Here is a 27,965-nt window from a genome sequence, read left to right as displayed (position 1 = left end):
AGCTGTTGGTTTTCTTGCTTGAATTATTTTACATTTGGTCATTACAGGACACAGCTAAGCTTTCAATAGGATATGGATTTTGCTCATTGTTGAAGGCTTTTCAGGGACCTATTGTTGGTCTCAAGTACAGCATTTGGTTTCTGATGGATATCTTTCTCACTGACAGTTATACCACATCTTCTTTTTTTTATATAACAGACAAGAGATGTTTTATGATTTTTTTTATTTCAGATACAACCTTCCTGACCATAATAAAAGGAATCTATAAATATAGGTAACAAATATGTTTGTTTTACCATTATCAACAACAGACCTGCAACAGACTTAACAACAAACCATAAATATGGTTAGTTTTTGCTGCACATTGTAATTATAATTATATAATAAATACTGTCAAACTTGTTTTATCAACACCTAAACAATGTTGTTTTGTGGTCTATAACACTTTTTGATTTTTTGAATTCAAGGAGCCAAAAATGTGGCCTTAACGTATCTTTCTTTATCTTCTAATTTCTACATGATGATCATGATGGTGCACACAGAATGGAATTTTAAGTATATTTCAAAATTTAAAATTCCTGTTTGATGGTTAAAAAGGTAAACACCTTGAAGATGATTTTGTCCTTTATCATGTTTATACTTAAAAAAAAATATTTATATTTCTGATTATTCTATTTTTTTTTTAAGTTGTAACACACTTTGTCTTTCAAAACCCAAACTGAGATTAATAACAGCAAAAGCAGCTGTACCAAATATATATATTTTGATGTTTACAATATTTAACAAGAAACAAACTAAACACAAATAATGAAAAAAACAAATTTTCTTTCAATATCTTAAACACAATTATTAGAAATAAAATATAAATGTTTAAGTACATATAAAATACAAATGAAATCATATAAATTATCACAGATAATAATTAAGGGCTTTCAAATTCCAAGTTACCTCCTGAAAAAGGGGAAGGGCTGGGAATTTGATTTTAAGTAAGGTGGGTGATATCATTTTATGTGAACCAATTTCTATATTAGGCATATGTTATTTTCTATTTGTGGGAATTTGAGAAATACAGGTGTGCCCCATCCCTCAGGTATATTTAAATAAAAAAGCCCATGGTCAAATAAGATATTTAGGTGGACTTTCATCAATCCATTCTTAGTGTCTACTCAAAGCATGATTTTTGTTGTTGTGCAAGATGTTAAACACCCCAAACTAACTAAATAGTCCTTTTCTATTAAGTACAAATGTATATATATATATATGTACTCATGTTTTTGAAAAATTCATGTTTATGAACGTTGTCAATGTTCGGACTCTTTTTTTGCCCCATAACACACATTTTCCTTTTCATATAAGACTTCGAAAGAACACAAAAGGTCATTTACCAAAATTAAAGTAGATTCTAGATTTTTTTTTCTTTCCAGATGAGACCCAAATCATACCAATTCAAATATTAAGAAAAAGTCTGAGTCAGTCTTTTCCCGCTATTTCAACAAACATTAATATCTCAAAAAGGAGCTCCATAACCTATTGATTTTTTTAGCATATTATATTCCTTAATTAATGGTCTTCTGACTTTTAGTATTAATTTTAAATACTAGATTATCTTAAATTTCACCTAAGCATGCTAAGTACATCCTAAGCTTAAAATTTGATGCACCAAACTATAATATCTGCATTATTTTGGTTAATTCTAGGATTTCATATAAGAAATGGGATGATTAAGAGTAAGGCAAAACATCTTAATACTAAATATGTAACAAGTTCAATCAATACTTTTATGAATTTTTTAGTTTATTGACACAAAATATAAATTAAATAATGGTAAACACAATCTCATAATATTTGCAAACAAAACATACACATTTTCTTATTTTATTGAAACATAAAAACAAAAGTCTTCTTAAATCTGTAGTTCCTTCAGAGTGGTTTGACCACAACGTATATGTAAAAAATGGACGGATATCATTTTGAGAGGCAATTTGTAACTACATGTATATCATATAAAAATAGCACTTCTTTTCATTATTTTAATTTTGAAAACCTTGATATACATTTCTGTCAGTTTATAAATAAATATATGCATTCCACATCTCCTTATTTTCATTTTGATATGTATGTGTACATGTATTTATGATGGTATTATTGACAATTTGTAATAATGTGAAATCTAATCATTGCGATTGCAAAACTTTTATGAAGAAAATTCACTACATGTAAGTTTGAATTATCATCACATTTTACACATTAATAAAAACATAGCAATAATTTGGAAATTACAGTACCTGAAAAATCTTTTAAGAACTTTATATAGTATCCCTTAATAAAACACTTATTTAGAATTATAGTCAAAATCCTGAAACATTATTATTTTCGTTGGATACCAATTTTCCTGGATTTTGTTGGTATAGGTGAACCATGAATTTAAATGCTCAACTAATTACAAATTTTCCATAGACTTGTATGGAGACTTCAACAAAACCACAAAATTAAATCTGCATGGAAATGTAATTTTTCCTCAATCAACGAAAATTGGTACCCACGAAAATAAGTGAATCCACAGTAACCCATTCTTAAAAAAATATTTTGTTTTTGTCTAAGATGATTTTAGTACACTCCAAGCATCTTCAGTGCCATTAGAGTTGTTTTGACTAGCACTGTTTATGTGTCTTTCTTTAAGTATCTCATATAAATGACTTTCACTGTACACTTTGTGATATATCACTAGGAACCTGTTTTTATAATTTTAAAAAGTGAGCTGACATTGTTACTTTTGATCGCTTGTCTACATGCTGATATCACTTGTGTCTTGTATTTACCAACTGTAAAGAAATAGAAATAATATTAGTATACATTCTTATTTAACCATAGCATATTGTTGCATGCATTCCTAAGCACCCTAAACAAGTAACTAGTTTTATAACCAAAACAATACAAATATTAAATAATATTCTTGCAAGAGTCATGTTTATCTGATTTCATCTCGAGCCAATCAAGATTGGAGTCTAGTGCACCCACAAGAGAGGTTTGAACTCACAACCTCAGTGGCTAGTGATTACAGTTAATGAACTGATTAGACCACTCAGCAACCGAGACCCCTTTAATAATATAGGACAAAGAAATCTAAAGCCTGCATAATCAGAAATATTCTCATTTGGGTTTTATGTCACATCTCAGATTATCTCTGAATTCAAATTGAAAGAATAGTAAATTCTCTTAAGGACAGACATCCTTTAAAATTGCAGTAAATGAATTGGTAAATATTACATTTCCAAGGGTAAACAATTATTTGTTGCTGTAAAAAAAGACAGTATCAAATTGTTAATTTATATCCATTAAATGTAGTTCTGTTTACCTAAAAATTTCACTTCCTTTCATTTTAGATTTCCATCAGAAATTTCAATTTAAGTTAACATGACCCACAATTTTTTTTTTCTCATGGTCACCTATGGAAAATTTCTTTTTTTAGGGTCAATAATCAACTAAAGCTACCAATTAAAACAAAAGAAAACTAATTCTATTGTAAAGAATAAGTTTTCTTGTTTATAACAGAATTAAGTATAAAAGACAAAGTTTTTTATTTGAAAACTAAATTAGAGAAAGGCGAAGCACTAGTGAATTTCCTAATAACATAATGTTACCGTTCAATTTAATTTTTAACCTTCATCAGATTCATGATATTAATATCATTATTTTATAAACATGTTAAATGCCAATTAGAAACCTTAAAAGTGTTGTCTCTTTGGTAACCATACCACATCTTCTTTTTCATATCGAAAGTTAAACTTAGAAGCTACAAATATATTTTGTTTAAATTTGCTTTTTCACAATAAGTTTGATTTGAGACAAAAGTGGGAGGTAGATTTCTGTTGTATATGGTCAACATGGCAAAACAATCTCTGAAACTGAATAATAAGCTTGGACAATAAAGAAAGATATTAAAATTCAAAACCTGCATGATTTTCATGCTTCCATAAAAGACCATAGATTTCAATATACCTCTGAGCCTGCCAGATTTCTGTATAATTTGATTAACAATCTTAAGTGAGGCTAATAACTCTGTATGGTTACTACATCTAATTTTATATCCATTTATTAAGTCTCTATTCAAATTGTATAATTCTAAATATCCTTTACGCATGTTCTTCCTGAAATTATATAAAAGAATATTACATGTATTTTAAAAAACATTTATAGTTGCAAAGTAATACCATGATTTCCAATGAATTAATATTAAATCAATATTTCACATGCAAAGTAAATCTTGTAATTTCACTCCCCTGTAGTCATACAACAATAGGTGTTGACCATTTATTGATAATGATAAAACCAGCTAAGTCCTATGGAAAAGTAATATTCCTGACTCAAGTTAGCAAATAATTAGTGTGTATGAAGAATCAAAATTTTCAAAAGGCGGAGTCATATAAATATGTGAACATATCCTAGCCATTCTTGTAAAAGTTTGTACTTGTACTGAATCTTAAGCCTTACATGTCTCCCATAAGTCTGGCATCTTCAGCTCTCACCACCATACTTCTAATTAAATTAGAATGGTCAGCCATTTCTGCTGTTAACTTTTGTCGAACTACATGGAATTCATCAACCTATAAAGAAAACAATGTTTTTTTTTCAAAATTAAACCAATACATACATTTAGGTCAGAGATAAAATACATTGCTGGTAACAGTGAGTACTGTATATAAAAAATACATCAAATATTTGAAGTATTCTTATTGAGACCACATCCATCCTGAAGAACACTTAACACTACTGTAAACCAACTTATTTTGGCAGATACTTTATTTTAAGTTTAGCTCTTTCTGACACACTTTGCAGTAATTTCATGATTTTCAGAGTAACTTCGTGGACTTAGATAAAAAATATCTAATTTTAAATTTTTGCGATGATTTATATTTGCATTTTTTTTCTACATGCAAAGTCGCTAAATTAGTTGGTTTACAGTATTCCATAGTCAATTACACTAAATCATTGCTGTTTTTATGGCACTTTCTTTCAAATCCTTTTCAATCTTTTCATACCATTTATCTTTTCTAAAATTTATAATGATATTCACTAATTCATAGAAAAGTTTTCTTTGACAGATTATAACTCTTGTCATTGAATTGAATAATATCATTTCCAATATTTTCCCTCAGTTATGAATTACTTAACAATTATTATCAAAGCACTTTTTGGATTAGAAAGAGAAAATTCAGTGAGTGAAGTATAATTGGTCAGCTTAATTTGGTTTAGAGAATGGTTGTAATGAAGAATTTACAAATGTTTTGTTGCTGTTTCTGTGAATGTAAATGAATATGATTTTGACTTTTTTAATTATCAATAAAACATAAACAATACCTTGACCAGCAATTCCCTAAGTTTTTCCATTTCCTCTGGGAAATCTGCTGTGGACTGTAAATCATCAATATTCAGAAAAGAAGCCATTGCTTGTAATACATCACCTGCCATGTCCATATCATCTGTTTTGATTACAACCTGAAAACAGTGAAAATCATATCTATATTTGTACTCACACATTTGTGTCATAGCTATCCTACATTCTGTCGGCGGCGACATTCACCATTGCCATGCTCAATTTGATACATAGTTTTGATGATCTATCATCTAGTCTTATAACTCTTCCTCCAGGAAATTAGTTCTGCTTTCAAAATATTATATGCTTTGGCAATATTTTTTTTTTATAGAATACTGTGGATTCATTTATTTTCGCGGGTATCAATTTTCGTGGATTGCTTATAACTTGCATATTCGTGGATATTTTATTTCGTGGTTTTGCCAATCTCTATATACAAAGCCTATTGCAAATATGCTATTCGTTGAACATTTAAAATCGTGGTTCACCTGTACCCACGAAACCCATGAAAATTGGTATCCAACGAATAATAATGAATCCACAGTAGGTTTTAGAATTGAATGGCCTATAAATATGCTTTTATCTAAATTAGCTCTAGATCTGTTAAAAAAATACTCCTCTGTATAAGCTTACCTGACCACTAGTCTCCATTTGTATAATAACAGGACCTGACCCTCGTAATGACATAAATGCTACATTTAAATTCCCTTCACAGGATATATCATCTTGTAAGAGAAAACTTTGGTTTATCCATAACAATACCTATAACAACAAATTATTAAATCATGAGATAATGTTAAATTTGAAATTTTAACTGTACTTGAAGAACAACATGATCAGGTGTGTTTGATTTGTAACTAATTATAATTAGGAACTAATTTTTTTCTGTACATTTATACACTGAACTTTTTTAACCATAGGGTAGACGTCAAATTCTATAAAAGAACATACATTCTGTATGTGCTTGTCCCATGTCAGAATCCTGTAATTCAGTTGCTGCTGTTTGTTGCTGTATATCATATTAGTTTTCTCATTTGAATTGTTTTACATTTGTTATTTTAGGGGCTTTTTATAGCTTACTATGCAGTATGAGTTTTGCTCATATTTAACCTTTATTTGATAGCTTGCATTTGATCTCTGGTGGAGAATTGTCTCATTTGCAATTATGCCACATCTTCTTATTTCATTTTGAAATAAAAAATAAAAAAACAAAAGTAAGGTTTTATATGATTGTTTTCTGGAACCTTTTGGTTATGACTGTTGTATGAATATTTAATAAATTGAAAACTTAAAAAAAACAAAAAACTGATAGAATCATGCAGTAAACCAACTGACTTTATTTTCTCTCACAAATAGAATAAAATAGAATACGTTAATCTCAAATCTTCTCTTATAATCTTATAAAAAGACACCAACAGAGTTTAGAAAAGGTAGTGTTAAACACCCCCCACCCTAAACACACTTTTTTTCAGGTATTTCACATCCAAAATTTTATGGAAATATTCTTTATAAAGCACAAAAATGTCAGTATTCTCCTCAGAAACTAACAAAACCTTTAAATAGACTTATTAAAAGGGGATATAGTTACGATACTGTTGTCAGGTCATTAAAGATTGCATATTTTGGCTTTAACATTGATTCACTGATAGGGTCTTTGCATCGGAACTAAACACATTTATTTCTAAAAAAACAGTTGTTGGCATGACACGGGTTATGTTCTTCTCATATATTTTATGATAGTATGATACTAAACCCCTAACGGGAGGGATTGTACCTGATATTCATATGATGAAGACATAATCTTTCAATCAGTTTAATTGAGGTCTGGAGCTGGCTTGTCAGTTAACTGCTAGTAGTCTGTTGTTATTTATGTATTATTGTCATTTTATTTATTTTCTTTTGTTACATCTTTTGACATCAGACTCGGACTTCTCTTGAACTGAATTTTAATGTGCGTATTGTTATTCTTTTTACTTTTCTACATTGGCTAGAGGTATAGGGGGAGGGTTGAGATCTCATAAACATGTTTAACCCCGCCGCAATTTTGCGCCTGTCCCAAGTCAGGAGCCTCTGGCCTTTGTTAGTCTTGTATGATTTTAAATTTTAGTTTCTTGTGTATAATTCGGAGTTTAGTATGACGTCCATTATCACTGTACTATTATGCATATTTTAGGGGCCAGCTGAAGGACACCTACGGGTGCGGGAATCCTCGCTACATTGAAGACCCATTGGTTGCCTTCGGCTGTTGTTTGCTCTATGGTCGGGTGGTTGTCGCTTTGACATATTCACCATTTCCTTTCTCAATTTTATTTTGACCTAAGGTGGCAAATACACATACCCTTTGAACTCTATCATTGACTTGATATGTGACTGAACTCTTAGGTTCTGGAATGTCAGGTTTACATAAAGCATACATAGAAAATCTTGGCAACTGTCGTGTCAATTCAAATACATGGTATTGTCCACTGAAAAAGTAGTAGAGGACAATTGATATACATTATACAGAGCATAAAACATATATAGAACAAACATGTTACTTAATATCATTCTACTGAATTATGTTGAATATTTGAAATACAATAGAAAACTTATTGTATGAATTGTTATTAAAATTCACACTAATTTAGGAGCAGTGCTCACAAAATTGGGAAAATAATTTAAATATAAAGGGAGCATACTGTAATCTCCCTGAAGATAATACAGAGTGTTTACCACATTTAGTTTAAGGACAATCAAGAAACTAAACAGGATGTAAAAATAAAGATGGACAATTGTTTCCCAAACGTATTCTCATGACCAACACAGTGGTTGTTGGTGGTTGCTGTCTGTACAATATTTGTTTTTAGCTTATTGTTTTGTTATTAATCAGGCTTTTTTTTTTAAATTGTTTACCATTTTTGTCATGTTAGCTTCTTCTATAGCTGTCTATACATTATGAAGACCATACAGTGACCTGTAGCTGCTTTAATCCTTGTTATTTGGGGACTCATTAGCAATCATAATGTATTTTTTCAAATTTCATACTTTAATTCAGATTGAGAGATATATTGTTTTCAGATGTCATATCATGCACATGTGTGACCATTTAGTTGTTTGAATTTCTGTGCCATTTGGTCTGTTGTGGAGAGTTGTCTCATTGGCAATGATACCACATATTCTTTCTATACATATAATACACTTACCTGGATTTATAACCCACAAATGCTTTTATATGTAGATCTACAGGTAAATCTTTAGGTGGTACTATAGGACATTTTAAACAGTTGGATAATATACTGGGGTGTGGATGTCTGAAAGTAAATACATTTGATATTAATTGTAGAATTACTACTTTTAAATTTGATTTACATCGTTTTTTCAAAGAATCAAGTAAGTAGGCAAAAATCAGAGAAGAATCTTAAGTTATATCATGTAATGAAATATTTCAGAATATCGCAGAGTTGATTTGACAGTTTTGCGGTCAATTTTTTTTATTCAACATCTCCGGTTAAATAAATGGGGAATGTGCCCATAAGACACAGATAATGCAATTGCATATCATGTAAAGTTATAAAGGGACATAACTGAAGAATAGTAAAAGTGACCTTTCCAAATTTGTACTTAATCTGAGTTTTGTGGTAAAAAGTATCGTGTATAAGTTTCATAGAATTTGGTTGATGCAAAACTTAAAACTTAAGAAAACGGACACAAAAAAATCAGCAAATTCTCCATTTGCAAAGGGGCATAATTCTAGAAAATTTAATGACTTCCCCAAATTCAAACTTGATCTGTATTTTGAGGTAATAAGCATTAATTGTGTAAGAGTTTCATAGCATTTGGTTGAGGCAAACGTAAGTTAGAGAATGGAAACGAAAAGCTGATTTTTTTTATTTGTGAAAGGGCATTTCTCTAGAATGGTTAAAGTTAAGCCCCCAAAATTCAAATTTGATCTGTATTTTGTGGTAATAAGCATTGTGTAAAAGTTTCATAGCATTTGGTTGAGGCAAACTTAAGTTAGAAAACGGAAACAAAATAATCAGCATTTCTTTAAATTTTAAAGGGGCATAACTCAGAACAGTTAGAGTGATGCCACCAAAGTTCCAACTTGATCTGTGTTTTGTGGTAAGAAGTATTGTGTATAAGTTTCATAACCTTTAATTGAGGCAAACTAAAGTTAGAGAATGGAAACCAACTTTGGGACATATGAATAGACAACATACTTATAGACGGACAAGGGTAAAACTTAATACCCCAACCGCCATGGCGGGGTTATAAAAAACACATTTACCACTGTATTGACCAATTCTAGTTTATTTTAAGTGTCATTTTCAAGAATTGTGAAAATTATCATTTCTTTTACACCAATTAGTTCAAGTTATCAAAAGGAAAATGTGTTGCTATTACTGTAATCAAATCATTTTGTTTTAAGACATCCCCTTTTCTCAGTTTTGTTTTTAGTAATATATTTGCACGTATTTTCATTTGAATTTTTATTATTTTAAAATAAAGTTTTTAATGTACTCAACAAAATACTGAAATCAGTAATTGCAAAAAAGAGAGAAAAAACAAAATAGCAGACTTTGAAAGGGACAGTTGCAAAAGAAATTCCCCCTAGAGTAAATGTATAATTCACTCATACCACATCTTATAATATCTTTTAACAGTATTGTTCTCTTATTAGGCCTTCCTGTCCAAGTGACTGATTATACATATTATTCTAAGTGTTGATAAAACTATTGGATTGATTCAATATTCAGTAATGAAAATCTCAATGTAAAGCTATTTTTCTTTATCATTAAAAAAAAACCTTCTACATAAACTCACACAACATGACTTTCTCCATCAAAAATTCCTTCAGCAAATAATAATACTGTTCTAATAATTGTATCTGAAAAAATAAAAAAATCCTTAAAATAGAAATTTTTCATAAATATGTAACTGAAATCTGTATATGACAAATATTTTCTGTAGTGCAGTATAAAAACAATTGTAAAGTAATTTTGCCAACTAGCCATCTTCATTCTCTTTGCTTCCTTTCAAAAATACACAGTAGATCAGTCATCTTTTTATTCTAGCATTTCAAAGTTATTACCAAATCCGTATAATCTAAAATTTAAAAAGTTCAATTTAGCATAAAGAATGTCAAAGTTCTGTAATCCAATATTCACATTTTAACAAAATATTTTTTGAAACTATCAAACCCCTGGGTCCTTGGTCATAAAACTTTACTCAGAACTCGGAGTACAAAAATAGTGCTCAAAACACCAAATCCAGTATTTTGATTGGTTGATTTCTGAGTCTGAGTTCAAAAATCGTGCTCAAAAGTTTTATGACGGCAAGGCCAGAAGACAAAATAAATAGCATATACTACTAAATAGCATAGGAAAGTTAACTAAGAACTGTCTTTTTATAAAATTAGATGATTTTTGGTTCATTGCTGTTTGAAAACCTGTAATTGACTGAATTATATGAATGACAAAGTAAACAAATTCCTTTGATATCTGCAAGTTTTTTTTATATTTGCTTTGATTTTTGTGTGTATTTTTTCTTTCTAAATGAAGACCAACTGTCCCTAGGTAGATACAAGTACAGACTATGATCCATACTTACCATTAGTTGTACCAACAAATAGCTCCACATGTGGCTGAAATAAAGGAGAGTTACAAAACTGAACACATGAGCATTGTATACATACAGATTTCATACTATAAATTAAGAAATTATTGAGAGATTTTTTTTATTGTGTATATTAATGACCAATGTAATTAGGTTAGTATTGCAAAAATAATGAACTCAAATTCACATATACTTGTAATATCATGATATATTGATAAAATAAAAAAAGATTGATTTTCAGTGTATACATTTCAATGTGACAGCAATTCAACTTTGTATGGCATTAAAAAACAAGAATGTGTCCAAAGTATACGGTTGCCCCACTCGCACTATCATTTTCCATGTTCAATGGACCATGAAATTAGGTAAAAAATCTAATTTGGCATTAAAATTAGAAAGATCATACCATATAGGGAACATGTGTACTAAGTTTCAAGTTGTTTGGTCTTCAACTTCATCAAAAACTACCTTGACCAAAAACTTTAACCTGAAACTCCCACTTTCATTTTCTATGTTCAGTGGACCGTGAAATTGGGGTCAAAAGTCTAATTTGGCTTAAAAATTAGAATGATCATATCATAAGCAACAAGTGTACTAAGTTTCAAGTTGATTGGACTTTAGCTTCATCAAAAACTACCTTGACCAAAAACTTTAACCTGAAACTCCCACTTTCATTTTCTATGTTCAGTGAACCGTGAAATTGGGGTCAAAAGTCCAATTTGGCTTCATCAAAAACTACCTTGACCAAATACTTTAACCTGAAGTGGGCGAATGAATGCATGGAGGAACGGACGAACGAACGAACGGACGAACAGACGCACAGGTGGGGCATAAATCATAGGTGGGGCATAACAACACCTTCAGCTCCAGTTATGAGCATATTAATGCAATCTAAAGGGTTTGCATTTTTGAGACCCACTACTCACTTTTGCAATAAGTGTCTACACAACTTTAAGTGTATAACATATCACTTGACCTATGTTCTCTGTCCAAACAAATGTTTATGCCATACCTTCATCCTATTCCTTTATGTTTTATCACATTTTCTTCCATAGAATGTGTTTATTACCAACTCTATTATACATATATTTTTTCATCAACAAAAAAAAACAAGTAGTACTTAGGAGATAACTGTATTGTATTTTAAGCTCCCACGGCATCAATTGGGGATTTGATGGTCGCAAATTAAGTTTACTGGCAACACATTAGCGGAGACAGTAAACGGGCATTTGCGACCATCAAATCCCCAATTGATGCCGTCAGAGCTTAAAATACAATATTGTTATCTGCATTCTAATGAAACTGACAGAAAACAACGTTATAACATGTATTTAAAATCTGTCATATGCCATCTGCGCTTGCGCGTACGTCCCATGGCATCAATTGTCAATAGATGCCATGTAAATAAATGACGTTATCCAATCAAAATGAATGTTACAAACGTTGTTGCATTAGAATACATAATTACACATTTGAAACAGATTCACACTAACAAATAACCAAGTAACTATATCATTAAATTTAATAAACCAATAGTTATAATTTATCATCAATATAAGAAAAACTTACAGGTTTGCCTTCTTCTCCGGGATTAACTGTGAGTGTTGTCTGTAACTGTGTTGATGCCTGTCAAGTTAAAAAATAATGCAATGAATGATATATTTGAAAGAAGACTTAAGCAATTATGTCTCCAATTTATTCATTATTGGCGGGAAACTAACTTTCATGGATTGCATGGATATAGGCGAAATATAAATTTTAACATGCGCAAAGTACAAATATTCTATAGGCAATTAAGCTATTTGGCAGACTTTGATAACAGCCATTCAGTATTGCAACTTTGATATATTGGTTAACATTTATTATATTTTAATGGATTTGCTTTAAAGTGCAAATCCAACTCAAATCCTTTCAATTATCAGTTTTAAAAGATTAAGGATGTACTTAGGTGATCTAAGGTAAAATTAAATAAATCAAGAATTCAAAATTGATACTTTAAGCTGGAAGAGTATTGGAAAAGGATCAAACTAAGCTATAAATATTGATAGGTCTTGGAGCTCCTTTTCGAGATATTTGATTTATAAAATATGGCGGGAAAAGGCTGACTCGGACTTTTACCTTAATTTTGCATCGCTATTATTTGGGTCTCAAATCAAAAGAAAGAAAATCAAGAATCAGCTTAAATTTTGTAAAATGACCTTTTATGAATTATAAAGTCTTATGTTAAAAGATAAATAGGTGTTATGGGGCAAAATATTTTTACATTGTATCGTATGAAAAACACCGAGAAGTCCGAGCATTTGACACTTATTCCAAAACCTCACCTAAGTACATCCTTAAGTACTACTAAAAGTCTCATATATTCAACTCAATGATATAATTTAAAGGCTAAAAATAATACTTTTACATGTATCACTTCCAAAAAGGTCATCTTTGCCTGTGAAGATCACAACCAATAATTTAAAGTTTCTTTGAATCAACTTACTGGAATAACTCCCATAGCTTGTTGATCTAACTCGCCACCTGGTGGGAAAGGTTTCTCGGCTGAGAACTTATTCCCACTAGCAGCAGCTGTTTGTTGCATTTGTAAGGCTAAAACTCCTGCTTTTGTATTCTCATCATAATTCTTCAGCTCCATTTGTAAATTCTACAATAATTATAAATATTCTTCAAATTATAAATCTTTGATTTGCTTTTGGATTTGTTTTCAATAAATTTCAACCTCGTTTTTAATTTGGCCTTCCAGCAGATTGATTTGAATGTCACTGGTGAGTCTTATGTAGACAAAATGCACAAATGGTGTACCAAATTATAAACCTCATAGCTTTGAAGTTTTCATTAACACAGTTCAATCTTGCCATAAGTAAACAATAAGTTTATATATTGAAACTAAATGTTTATACTGATTTAATTCATGTTTTAACTTTTAAAATTTGATTCCTGTCCTGTCCTTATATAGAAATTAACCATGACATTAAGTAACAAGAAACCTATTATAATAGTATCATGAAAAAGATGAATGAAATTATTAAAAAATAAAATTTCTCTAACCTGTTTTCTAAGACTTAGTTCTCGAATAGTATCCTGCTCTAAGTTGGCATCCATCAGATTCCCTCTCATTTCTGCTGGAGCTGGATTGTATGCTTTTACTGTAAAAATAAAATCAAGAATGTATCCAAAGTACACAGATGACCCACTCGCGCTATCATTTTCTATGTGCACTGAACTGTGAAATTGCGATAAAAACTTAATTGGCATTAAAATTAGAAAGAAAATATCACAAGGAACATGTGTACTAAGTTTCAAGTTGTTCAGACTTCAACTTCATCAAAAACTACCTTGACCAAAAACTTTAACCTGAAGCAGGACAGACAGACAAATGAACGAACAGATGGAGGGACGAACAGACCAGAAAACATAATGCCCCTCTACTATTGTAGGTGGGGCATAAAATAGAAGATTGATTTAGAAAACTTAAACATTTAAAAATGATGATTGAAAATGTCTACTATGAACTTTAATTTTTTTTCTCATTCCAATATAATATCATTCATATCTAAAAAAAAATTAAATAACAAACTGTATATAAGGTTATTTGACACCACAAAAGGAACAAGATACTGGTTGATCACCATTAATTTACCAAGGATGAATAAAAATAATGATCAGTCTCAAGAAGACATCTACTCAATGAAATTAGTCCTTTTATATACAAACATGCACAAAATTCACTGATCAAAATATTTCTTTTAATTATATCCTTTTACATCATAAGTTTTCTAATTTAAAATTTATTCTAAATGTCAATCTGACTTACTCTCTCCTTCAGTAGAAACACACAACAACTGCTGAGTTCCATCAAGTCTGTATTCAGCCTAAAATATATATATATTTCATTGAAAACAAACAGAATTGTGATAGACATGATCAGGAATTAATTTCTAAATCATAGTTTGCAAGACTTAATAGAAAAATACATGTAACAAAGATAGTTTTAATCTAGGGGCTGGTCACTTTAGATCTTGATATTTGTACCAGTACTTATATTTTGGTGGTCTCAAGATTTCTTTGGGTTTTGTGTAATTTGTGTCTCATGTCATCCATTATTCATATTGAATTAAAAGAAATATATCTTATCATTAAATATCGTTAATTTAAACAAACCTGTACAATACCAGCAACAGCAGATGCAAAATTATCTTTGAATATAACTTCCCCAGTTCTGTCACTTCTAGCATCAATCTGTAGACAAAAACAAAGTAGAAAATAATAGATAAATATACAACCTAAAACTAACAGAAATTCAACTATTTTTATTATAACACCTTAATGTAAATTAATATTTTTCTGGATGTGAATAAAGAATTGCACTTCCCATTGGAAATAAATTGCTATACCATTATCATTAGCATCTTAACCCTTACATCATTTTACTCATGCCTACAAATAAGTTGAAAATATTTACTGGTATCTTGTCTGCTAGTTATTTATCTATCTACCTAGTTTGAGTAATGTCTTAGTTACAATATACTTAACAATGTCTTTATTCAAAAACTATTACCAATTTTCATCATGCATTTTCCAGCTAATAATATTAATACAAAGACGATGTTTGTGAAAATTGTATTTATTTTCTATGGCAATCTAATGAGACAAATAAAATTAAAAAATCAAGAAATTTTGTATCTAGCTTTTCATCATGTTTTTTTTGGACAATATCTTTAAGTTGATGAGGTAGATACACCAAAAATCCTTCTTATACTAGTTGTCCTTAAACACTACTTTATTTGTCTTATTTATATATTAGTAAGTACCTTTCCATTACTCCATCCTGTTATTAATTCTGCTACACCATCAGAATCTATATCAAAACTGTGGATAGTCAGGGCTTGATTCTTAGACTGAAATATACAAGGTTCAATATTCATAAATGTCTATGTTTAAAATGAAATTAAAGGATTTTCAAGATTAATTGAAAATAATAATATTAAGGTAGAAATATGTCACATCTTAAAATCCTTAGTTTATAAAACAGAAACAAATGCTTTATTGATCAAGAAATAGCCATACAAATGATACATAGTTATTTAATAGTGTCTCTTTCTATGTTTTAATGTTACACAACTATTTAAGGTAAGGATGAAGGTTGGAGCCAGTTAAAACCTTTAAACCTGCTACATTTTTTGGCACCTATCAGTGGCAGATCCAGAAATTTTTGTATGGGGGACCCTCTGACTGACCTGACTGAGTGGTTGTAGTTTGCTGATGTGGTTCATAAGTGTTTCTCGTTTTTTATATAGATTAGACTGTTTGTTTTCCTGTTTAAATAGTTTTACACAAGTCATTTTTGGTTCACTTTGTAGATTGTTGTTCAGTGTTAGCATAGGCTCTGTGTTTAAAGCCTTTATTTGACCTATACTGGTTTACTTTTTCAAATTGTGACCTGAATGAAGAGTTGTCTCATTGACACTTGTACCACATCTTCTTATACCTATCAATCTCCTAATAACAAATAACATTAACACATTTCCTCCTTAACTTATTTTGTTTAGAAACAACTGTATGTAAATCCTTCCCCTTTTGCATTAAAACAACTAACCTTAATCCTCCAGTATCTAGCTGATCTATCATAAACACCTACTGTACCATTAGCCAAAGCATACCCAAACCTGGAATCCATCATGGGACACAGAGATGTAATGGCCTAAAAACATAGAATTATAAAGTCAATAACTAAAAGCCTCTATGTGACTTCATAATTATAGATCATATGATTATAATTGAAAACTTCAATGTCATAATATATCACTAAAGTAATTTTAGACTTCAACATTCCAGTAAACTATTTTCAATTAGTAAATAAACTGTTGATTGTAACATTTTGATGAACAAATTTGTGATTTTGTGAAAAAAAAGCAAAATCAGCACATATATAGGAGTAAGTACCTCAGTTTCTGTCATTTCAGCAATAATTTCATCTTCTCTAAAAACTCTTATATCAAAATCTTCAGAACCAACGACAAGCTGCAAGAGGAAATAAATAAAATGTGTATCTCTAAAACTTGCTAATCTAATAAACTTTTACTGTCTTAAAATACAAAAATCTTCAATAATGAATTGAAGTAAGTATAATAAGGGAGATAATCATATGTAGCTACCTTATCAATTATAACGTATTAACCAGTTTTATTAGTGTATTTTTCAAATAAAAACTTTATAAATAAGAACATATCTTTCTTGATAAGAAAATTACTTATTTTTCAACCAAGATTGTTATACTATATTTGATATTTGTCTTTCATGATAAAAAGTCTGCCATTTCTATCAGGTACTTTCAATTGGAACAAATGCTAACTGAACATACTATTAATGACCTAATAATAATATTCATGTAATATTTCCATTTTTAAACTTGTAATCCTAGATAATTATAGATAATCGTTGATCATCTCTAACAAGATTCATTTTCTTTCTTGAGCCAGTACGACAAAAGTGAGACAAGAAATCGAGTTGAGATGACCGATGATAATCTGTTTATCATTATTTTACCTATTATGACGTTGTCAATTTCATGTCAATTTCATTAGCAACGCCATGTGCCCCCTTAGTTTCTAGCGATAATTTTCATAACACTGGACTCTGCTGAGAAAGGAATTTTCATACAATAGCGATAAATATTATTACCTGATTTTGTCCTTGTGCATTAAAATCCACCAAAGCAAGGGAACATACATTGTCTCCAGTTACCTGTAAATAGAGTATGTAAAAATATAGATTATTATTATTACATGAAAAACAGATATTACAGAAAGAAACTCATTTAATTTATTTGAATTGCACTAAATTTTTAATAAAAAAAATACCAAATAAACAACCCTCTTATTGACTTTTTTAACCATTACATTTATTATAAAAAAAAAAAGAAGATGTGGTATGATTGCCAATGAGACAACTCTCCACATGAGATCAAAATGACACAGAAATTACAACTATAGGTCACTGTACTGTGTTTGTTTTTCTGTTAGAATAAATAATGAAGGTCAATGTAACTTCATCTTCAACACTAATTCTATTTTAATACTGTAAACCTACTAATTTTGTGATTTTGCAATAATATTTTAATATTGCAAGTTCCTTAGAAAACTTTCTGAGTGTATGTTTCTCTCCATAAGAGAAGATTCTTTTTTTCAAATTTGCATATTTTTTTCTCTGTTAAAAGTCATGAAAAAAATATTTGCAAAAATAAGGTATTTTACCATATATATTGTAGCGGATAAATATGATCCTAAACATGCTAAATGTAAGCTAATAAAATAGCAACCAATTGATGTTAACAAGCATTTCATATTTTTCTTAAAACAGTCTATTGTCAATGAAAAAACTCACTGTCCAAAATATATCATTTCCATCCTGGTTATATCCTTGTAGTGAACAGTTACCACCAATCAATACCATTGGTTCTATAATGGTCCCTAACTTTCCTATAACAATACAGTTGGCTCCATCTGCACACTATAATAAAAAATTTAAGACAAAGGTTATAATCAAAATGATGGCGTATAAAGAAAAGTATATGAAAATTTATAATTAGTTAGTGATGCTGGTATTTTTTTGGTATTTAAAAAATAATCTTGTTAAATAACTAGTCACTGTAAGCTGTGTAAAAAATCTATGACAATTTGACAAAGAGCTTTAAAATTAAGATGACACAAGTATATCATACTGTGTATTTATGAGGGTTTGGATGGGGTTAAATGATTAAAGAATAATGCCCTTCAAAAATGAAGATTAGAGAATAACGGGCAAAAAAAATGAAGATTAAAGAAAAAAGGGGTTAATTTTTGGAAGATTAGAGAAAAAAGGGGTTATTTTTTTGAAGATTAGAGAAACTAGAGGCTCTAAAGAGCCTGTGTCGCTCACCTTGGTCTATGTGCATATTAAACAAAGGACACAAATGGATTCATGACAAAATTGTATTTTGGTGATGGTGATGTGTTTGAAGTTCTTACTTTACTGAACGATTTTGCTTCTTACAATTATATCTATCATGAACTTTGCCCATTAGTAACAGAGAACTATATTTGGTAAAAATTTACATAAATTTACCAAATTAATGAAAATTGTTAAAAATTGACTATAAAGGGCAATAACTCCTTAAGGGGTCAATTGACCATTTAGGTCATGTTGACTTATTTGTAGATCTTACTTTGCTGAACATTATTGCTGTTTACAGTTTATCTCTAACTATAATAATATTCAAGATAATAACAAAAACAGCAAAATTTCTTCAAAATTACCAATTCAGGGGCAGCAACCCAACAACCAATTGACCGATTCATCTGAAAATTTCAGGGCAGATAGTTCTTGACCTGATAAACATTTTTATCCCCTGTCAGATTTCCTCAAAATGCTTTGGTTTTTGAGTTATAAGCCAAAAACTGCATTTTACCCCTATGTTCTATTTTTAGCGGTGGCGGCCATCTTGGTTGGTTGACCAGGTCACGCCACACATTTTTTAAACTAGATACCCCAAAGATGATTGTGGCCAAGTTTGGATTAATTTGGCCAAGTAGTTTCAGAGGAGAAGATTTTTGTAAAAGATTACTTTAATTTACGAAAAATGGTTAAAAATTGACTATAAAGGGCAATAACTCCTAAACGGGTCAACTGACCATTTTGGTCATGTTGACTTATTTGTAGATCTTACTTTGCTGAACATTATTGCTGTTTACAGTTTATCTCTATCTATAATAATATTCAAGATAATAACCAAAAACAGCAAAATTTCCTCAAAATTACCAATTCAGGGGCAGCAACCCAACAACCGATTGACCGATTCATCTGAAAATTTTAGGGCAGATAGATCTTGACCTGATAAACATTTTTATCCCATGTCAGATTTCCTCAAAATGCTTTGGTTTTTGAGTTATAAGCCAAAAACTGCATTTTACCCCTTTGTTCTATTTTTAGCCGTGGCGGCCATCTTGATTGGTTGACCAGGTCACGCCACACATTTTTTAAACTAGATACCCCAAAGATGATTGTGGCCAAGTTTGGATTAATTTGGCCAAGTAGTTTCAGAGGAGAAGATTTTTGTAAAAGATTACTTTAATTAACGAAAAATGGTTAAAAATTGACTATAAAGGGCAATAACTCCTAAACGGGTCAACTGACCATTTTGGTCATGTTGACTTATTTGTAGATCTTACTTTGCTGAACATTATTGCTGTTTACAGTTTATCTCTAACTATAATAATATTCAAGATAATAACCAAAAACAGCAAAATTTCTTCAAAATTACCAATTCAGGGGCAGCAACCCAACAACCGATTGACCGATTCATCTGAAAATTTCAGGGCAGATAGATCTTGACCTGATAAACATTTTTACCCCATGTCAGATTTGCTCTAAATGCTTTGGTTTTTGAGTTATAAGCCAAAAACTGCATTTTACCCCTATGTTCTATTTTTAGCCGTGGCGGCCATCTTGGTTGGTTGACCGGGTCACGCCACACATTTTTTAAACTAGATACCCCAATGATGATTGTGGCCAAGTTTGGTTTGATTTGGCCCAGTAGTTTCAGAGGAGAAGATTTTTGTAAAAGTTAACGACGACGGACGACGACGGACGACGACGGACGACGGACGCCAAGTGATGAGAAAAGCTCACTTGGCCCTTCGGGCCAGGTGAGCTAATAAAAAGGGGTGAAAATTAAATGTTTACAGAATAACAGACCCCCCTCCCCCATCCAGACCCTCATTTATCCATTTTGGTGGCTACCAATTTTCATGGATATTTGATTTCATGGATAAGCCAATTAATAGTCTCCATATAGACCTATAGGAATTTTTTTACTTTGTTGGATATATTTAAGTTTCTTGGTATACCTTTACCCTGATAACCCACAAAATCTTTAAAAAAAAAATATATCCCACAAAAATACATCACTTTTGTTAATATTGAACTCACATCCTTGTAAAACAAATCACTATTATTATTGACATCATAAGCCAGTATATTTGTTTGTGTTCCAATGGCCAGTATATCATTCTTTCCATTTAGTGATCCAGCACACACTGATGATACTTGTTGATTTATATTTAATAAATTGATATCTTGGTCTTTTGTTGTGTCCACTCTTCCTCCACGCTGACCTCTTGTGTGTGGACTATGAATCAATACCTGAAAAAATATTTATACTATGTTTAACACCAATTACCTTTATTTATTATCTAAATCACTTTCACTGAAATTGTTAACTTAAGATTAAACTGGTAACCTTTGAAAAAAACACACACTGTCTACGAAATGATATTTTTATTTGTTTGTGTTGTTTACTAGCTGTCTTATTGATGTATACCAGAAATAATCCCACATTGCTGAAAACTTGATCTCAAATTTTACTGTTACAAATCCACATTAAATGTGACATTTTTTATGGCATGTACGGTGGACTGAAGACTAGCAAGTAAAAATCAAACAAAAGTATAAAAATATTTGATTCTGGTGCTCTATAAATTTAACCATAATTAATTTGTACAGTCTTTTGAGTCAATTAATGTATTTGTAACCATTTGTAACTAGAGGCTCTAAAGAGCCTGTGTCGCTCACCATAATCTATGTGAATATTAAACAAAGGAAGCAGATGGATTCATGACAAAATTGTGTTTTGGTGATGGTGATGTGTTTGTTCATCTTACTTTACTAAACAGTCTTGCTGCTTACAATTATCTCTATCTATAATGAACTTGGCCCAGTAGTTTCAGTGGAAAATGTTAATAATAATTTATAAATTTTATGAAAATTGTTAAAAATTGACTATAAAGGACAATAACTCCTTAGGGAGTCAATTGACCATTTTGGTCATGTTGCCTTATTTTTAGGTCTTACTTTGCTGAACATTATTGCTGTTTACAGTTTATCTCTATCTATAATAATATTCAAGATAATAACCAAAAACAGCAAAATTTCCTTAAAATTACTGATTCAGGGGCAGCAATCCAACAATGGGTTGTCCAATTCATCTTAAAATTTCAGGGCAGATAGATTTTGACCTGATAAAAAATTTAATCCCATGTCAGATTTGCTCTAAATGCTTTGGTTTTTGAGCCAAAAACTGCGTTTACCCCTATGCTCTATTTCTAGCCATGGCGGCCATCTTGATTTGATGGCCGGGTCACCGGACACATTTTTTAAACTAAATACCCCAAAGATGATTGTGGCCAAGTTTGGATTAAGATAGCCCAGAAGTTTCAGAGGAGAAGATTTTTGTAAAAGATAATTAAGATTTACGAAAAATGGTTAAAAATTGACTATAAAGGGCAATAACTCCTAAAGGGGTCAACTGACCATTTCGGTCACGTTGACTTATTTGTAAATCTTACTTTGCTGAACATTATTGCTATTTACAGTTTATCTCTATCTATAATAATATTCAAGATAATAACCAAAAACAGCAAAATTTCCTTAAAATTACCGATTCAGGGGCAGCAACCCAACAACAGGTTGTCCGATTCATCTGAAAATATCAGGGCAGATAGATCATGACCTGATAAACAATTTTACCAATGGTCAGATTTGCTCTAAATGCTTTGGTTTTTGAGTTATAAGCCAAAAACTGCATTTTATCCCTATGTTCTATTTTTAGCCGTGGCGGCCATCTTGATTTGATGGCCGGGTCACCAGACACATTTTTTAAACTAATTACCCTAAAGATGATTGTGCCCAAGTTTGGATTAATTTGGCCCAGTAGTTTCAGAGGAGAAGATTTTTGCATGTTTTGTAAAAGATAACTAAGATTTACGAAAAATGGTTAAAAATTGACTATAAAGGGCAATAACTCCTAAAGGGGTCAACTGACCATTTCGGTCACAGCTACTTATTTGTAAATCTTACTTTGCTGAACATTATTGCTGTTTACAGTTTATCTCTATCTATAATAATATTAAGATAATAACCAAAAACAGCAAAATTTCCTTAAAATTACCAATTCAGGGGCAGCAACCCAACAAGGGGTTGTCTGATTCATCTGAAAATATCAGGGCTGATAGATCCTGACCTGATAAACAGTTTTACTTGGGTCAGATTTGCTCTAAATGCTTTGGTTTTTGAGTTATAAGCCATAAACTGCATTTTACCCCTATGTTCTATTTTTAGCCATGGGGGCCATCTTGATTTGATGGCCGGGTCATCAGACACATTTTTTAAACTAGATACCCCAAAGATGATTGTGGCCAAGTTTGGATTAATTTGGCCCAGTATTTTCAGAGGAGAAGATTTTTGTAAAAGATAACTAAGATTTACGAAAAATGGTTAAAAATTGACTATAAAGGGCAATAACTCCTAAAGGGGTCAACTGACCATTTCAGTCACGTGGACTTATTTGTAAATCTTACTTTGCTGAACATTATTGCTGTTTACAGTTTATCTCTATCTATAATAATATTTAAGATAATAACCAAAAACAGCAAAATTTCCTTAAAATTACCAATTCAGGGGCAGCAACCCAACAACGGGTTGTCCGATTCATCTGAAAATTTCAGGGCAGATAGATCTTGACCTGATAAACAATTTTACCCCCCATGTCAGATTTGCTCTAAATGCTTTGGTTTTTGAGTTATAAGCCAAAAACTGCATTTTACCCCTATGTTCTATTTTTAGACATGGTGGCCATCTTGGTTGGTTGGCCGGGTCACCGGACACATTTTTTAAACTAGATACCCCAATGATGATTGTGGCCAAGTTTGGTTTAATTTGGCCCAGTAGTTTCAGGAAAGAAGATTTTTGTAAAAGTTAAGGACAACGACGGACGACGACGAACGCAGAGTGATGGGAAAAGCTCACTTGACCCCTCATACAATAAAACCCTTTTTGTTTTGTAAGATAGAAAATCTCACCTTTCCTGCTGTGGTAGCACATGTTAATGCTGGGTGTTTACCATCATATTTTCCAACCGTCACCATCCGCGGATTCACCTTGTGGTGAATTTTTAAATTAAATATTGGCACCAACATGATGAATTTTCATTGGTTGCTGCAAAATGAGAAAGATACATGTATTAGTTACTGTTTTGTATATTAAAAAAGTGAAATCACAATTACTGTAAATTCAGAAATTATTGTGAGGTTTTTATTATTGCTAAAAATGCGATAGAGTTGTATAAGCAATAGTTTAAACTCGCATTTAGAAATATTTTATATGGAATAAATAGATTTTTTTCTCAAAATGGCATTTAAGTCAAAACTGACAATGACTGACAAAATTGCAATAATAAATGCACGCAATAATTTCTGAATTTACAGTAGACATTTTGATAAATTCAAATAAATAAGCAGCTACTGAAGTACATGTACATGTAAAACCTGAATGTCACGGAATAGAAGTTCCTTCATAATATAAGTTCCAAAAGCAAAACATATATATATTCTGGAATAGACTAATATTTCATCAGGAATAAATATTACAGTACATGTTCCTAGCAGAATAAATGGTATAGAATATTTGTTCCTACAGGAATAGATATTATGACAATGTCTATAACAAAGTTTCCATTGGAACTTCTGTTAGGCGGAACAATTATAAGTTGACACCTGAACAACAACATCAGAATTACAGGCTAACACAAAGTATGGAATTATTAAACAGGTTTGTATGCGTGCCATCCCAACTTTAACTTGGGACAGCCATTTGAGAAAGATGTGTCAAAGGACATTGCAAGGCAAAGATATTTTCTAGGCAGTGTCTGCGCATACCCGCATGCGGGTACTAATAATCAAATTACTGTTCGTAGGCTACGCGTACCCACATCCGGTTTTATAATGAAATGGCATCAGGTCGGGAATGAAACGTGAAATATAAAGGGAATTTGTCGCAATTAGTAAATAAATTGATTAAGACTACTCAGAAGTTTTATAAATATTTATATATAGGTTCATTTGTAAGTGAACAGTTTTTCTCAATTTATAAATATTCTTGCGGCAGAGAGTGATATATACATGTGGGCAGGAACATATATATTAAGTTAGTTATACTGTTCCCAGATGTGGGGAAGACATTTTAAAGTTATCACTATCAGTCGATTAATATGATACAATTGTATAAAAGAAAATCTGGGAGTCAATTGCAGCTACAGAGGAAAGAAGAACTGGAAACACAAAAAGTGTTAAAAGTTTAACAGAATGAATTTTTCCTGTATTCACAGAGGCAAAACATTCCAAAATTTTCGTCAGGAAAATGCCTAATATTAGGTTACAAAGACTACAAAGTCCATCTAAAAAAATGTACCACAAAGGACAGTTGTCATCAAAATAAGTTACAACGTACATAAACATGATAAAATACCAGCATTTATTTTAAATTGTAGTTTTAAATCGAATTTGCCGTGTTTCATACATTTGTCCAGTTAATTTTTTTATGTCGAATACTTCTAGTTTTTCTATTGTAAACCGTTCATGATTTTAAGGATATATGTCTACTTTCAGTACTTTCCAAATGGAATGTCCTGTCCACCTAAACTGACTTGAAACTTAGTTGCTGTTTTACATTTTACTAAAAGATTATTTTTTTTTCAAAATCTCATATGGTTATTTTTTAAATTCAGTAAAATTTAATTCTTTAAATTTGCATTAACATTCTATAATAGTATTATTCTTTTTTCATATTTTTCTTTCACAGGAACTGTAGTTTCATTTTCCGTCAGTGTGCATTTAATTTGCAATGTTTATTATGTATTATTATCTAACAAATACAATTTGAAATTCTTATTTTTCATACTCTTCACTCGTTCTACAAAAAGACCATATTATCGATAATTTCCGTTTATATTTCACGTTTCATTCTCGATCCGATGGCCATGATGGCACTTTATTATAAAACCGGATGTGGGTACGCGTAGCCTATGAATGGCAATTTGTCTATTCGTACCCGTATGCGGGTACGCGCAGACACTGCCTATTTTCTATGTATACAAGAGGTACAGAGAGTTATTCTTAGAAACACAAAATTATTAAGGACTAGATAATTTTGTGTTTCTAAAAATAATTTGTTTTTTACCATGTTTACATTGATGCTTAAGGTTCATCATAACAAACAGACAAATATGGCTGTATTTTCATACCAAAAATTACTCTGAGTACAGACTTACCTGTGAAGTTGGACAAGTTTTAATGCCTGGCATCCACTAGATATAATAAAGTTTAATGCGTTTTGTGTTTCAGAAAGATAAAATCTCTTTTGGATTTAGATGGGCATTTTTTTTCCTTCATGCAAAAGGTGTGAAAATTAACTAAGTTGTGGTACAACTATGAGATGCTCCCTCAGGTAAAAAAACTGGTTTGTATTGTTTTGATTGTCCTTAATTGACATGGACAAGAGTTATCTTCACAACTACAGGTGAGTTAAAGAGTTTATCTGAGTCAGTGAGTGGACAGTATCAAAGTAATTCAGGTGTTTGTTTATTTTTACAGCTTCTGCAGAAAGGAACAAAATGCCCATCAAAAACCAAGAAAGATTTTATCTTTCTTAAACACAAAATGCATTTAACTTTTATATATCTAGTGGAGGCTAGGCATTAAAACTTTCCAAACAGCACAGGTAAGTCTGTACACAGAGTAGTTTTTGAGGTGAAAATACGGCCATATTTGTCAATTTGTTATGTAGTCCGAGATTACTCTGACGTCCAACGGCTGTTTTGCCAGACAAGCTGGGGCCGTTGGACGTCAGAGCTCGTCCCATATCAAAAAGTGGATATTTGCCCACCCAAAATAGATGCGCTGCTTCGTCGCTTCTGGTGCCGACTGACGGCCTTGGAATTATATAAATCAGGCATCAATCTGTTCATTTTTCATTTATCTTTTCATTTATGTAAGTTTCACCTACCTGCCAACCTTTATTTTTCCATATTTTAACAGTTTTCACAGAGACCCATCGATTTCTGCATTTTGACTTTCACTTTCAAATGGACGTCAAGTTACGAGAGAGTTCGTGGCCTCGAGACTCAAATATGCAAATTTTGTAGGAGATCGATGTTTAACATTTAGTAGCCAACCACGATTTGTCACCTCCTTTACAGGAGATCGGTATTAAGCATTTAGTTCCAACCACGAGAACAATCGGAAGCTCTCGGACATTTAGATAACTTGCATCGTAAATGAACGAGGTGTTACATTATGGTCATTTGCATAAATCATCACTGTTTTCCCGTGGTCACGTGATAATCTTTGAAAATGAAAGGCAAAATGCAGAAATCGATGGGTCTCTGTGAAAACTGTTAAAATATGGAAATATAAAGGTTGGCAGGTAGGTGAAACTTACATAAATGAAAAGATAAATGAAAAATGAACAGATTGATGCCCGATTTATATAATTCCAAGGCCGTCAGTCGGCACCAGAAGCGACGAAGCAGCGCATCTATTTTGGGTGGGCAAATATCCACTTTTTTTATATGGGACGAGCTCTGACGTCCCACGGCCCCAGCTTGTCTGGCAAAACAGCGGTTGGACGTCAGAGTAATCTCTGACTATTTGTTATGATGAACCTTAATGACATATACAGGCACTATTTTTTCAACATTTGTATAAAATGGAATTTGAAATATAAGAGTTAAAATGTTGAATAGGTTTCATTACAGAGGCGGAATTACAGTGAACAGAGGGTGCCTCCCCCTTTTTATAGATGCCTTTTAAGGCTTTTTATAGGAAATATTTGGTTGACTATTTAATTTAGGGAATCACTGAAGCTGGCCCCCTCTAATGCAGTCAGTTCCAAGCCCCCTTTATGAAAATATCCTGTTCGCCACTGCATTATGATAAACTACCAGAAATAAATAAATTCTTGCAGAACTTTTGTATCGAATGAAAACATTCGCATACCGGAAGTGAAGCAGAAGTAAAGTTTTATTTCGATCTGGATATGCAATTGAAGTTTAACGACAAAAAGCCAACATACTATTTCTTTCATTCAATATAATGGATAAAATGAATTCAAATGAATACAAAAC

General features: G+C 31.3%; 1 protein-coding gene across 1 annotated transcript; it reads right to left on the bottom strand.

Annotated features, from left to right (window-relative positions):
- Positions 1-204: 204 nt before the first annotated feature.
- LOC139481556 (BBSome complex member BBS2-like) lies at positions 205-27,849 on the bottom strand. Its single transcript, XM_071264973.1, has 22 exons — positions 27,783-27,849; positions 23,866-24,001; positions 20,939-21,151; positions 18,356-18,481; positions 17,654-17,716; positions 16,916-16,993; positions 16,569-16,673; positions 15,784-15,870; positions 15,134-15,211; positions 14,787-14,844; positions 14,021-14,118; positions 13,455-13,616; positions 12,539-12,595; positions 10,964-10,997; positions 10,178-10,241; positions 8,557-8,664; positions 7,713-7,839; positions 6,008-6,136; positions 5,359-5,496; positions 4,492-4,604; positions 4,000-4,148; positions 205-2,822 (listed from the first exon to the last, which is right to left on the bottom strand). The coding sequence occupies exons 2-22, from the start codon at positions 23,980-23,982 to the stop codon at positions 2,725-2,727; spliced, it is 2,202 nt and encodes a 733-aa protein (XP_071121074.1). The 5' UTR covers positions 23,983-24,001; positions 27,783-27,849; the 3' UTR covers positions 205-2,724.
- Between the last annotated feature and the right edge of the window lie 116 nt (positions 27,850-27,965).

The sequence above is a fragment of the Mytilus edulis genome, chromosome 7, assembly GCF_963676685.1.
Source record: "Mytilus edulis chromosome 7, xbMytEdul2.2, whole genome shotgun sequence".
Lineage (NCBI taxonomy): Eukaryota > Metazoa > Mollusca > Bivalvia > Mytilida > Mytilidae > Mytilus > Mytilus edulis.
This window is presented reverse-complemented; position numbering and strand designations above follow the sequence as displayed.

Excerpts from the sequence above, each read along its gene's own strand:
- LOC139481556 (XM_071264973.1), bottom strand. The coding sequence starts at position 23,982 with ATGTTGGTGCCAATATTTAATTTAAAAATTCACCACAAGGTGAATCCG. Across the intron at positions 13,617-14,020 it reads AACTAAGTCTTAGAAAACAG|AATTTACAAATGGAGCTGAA; the intron begins GTTAGAGAAATT and ends TAATTATTGTAG. Across the intron at positions 5,497-6,007 it reads AAATGGAGACTAGTGGTCAG|GTTGTAATCAAAACAGATGA; the intron begins GTAAGCTTATAC and ends CACTGTTTTCAG.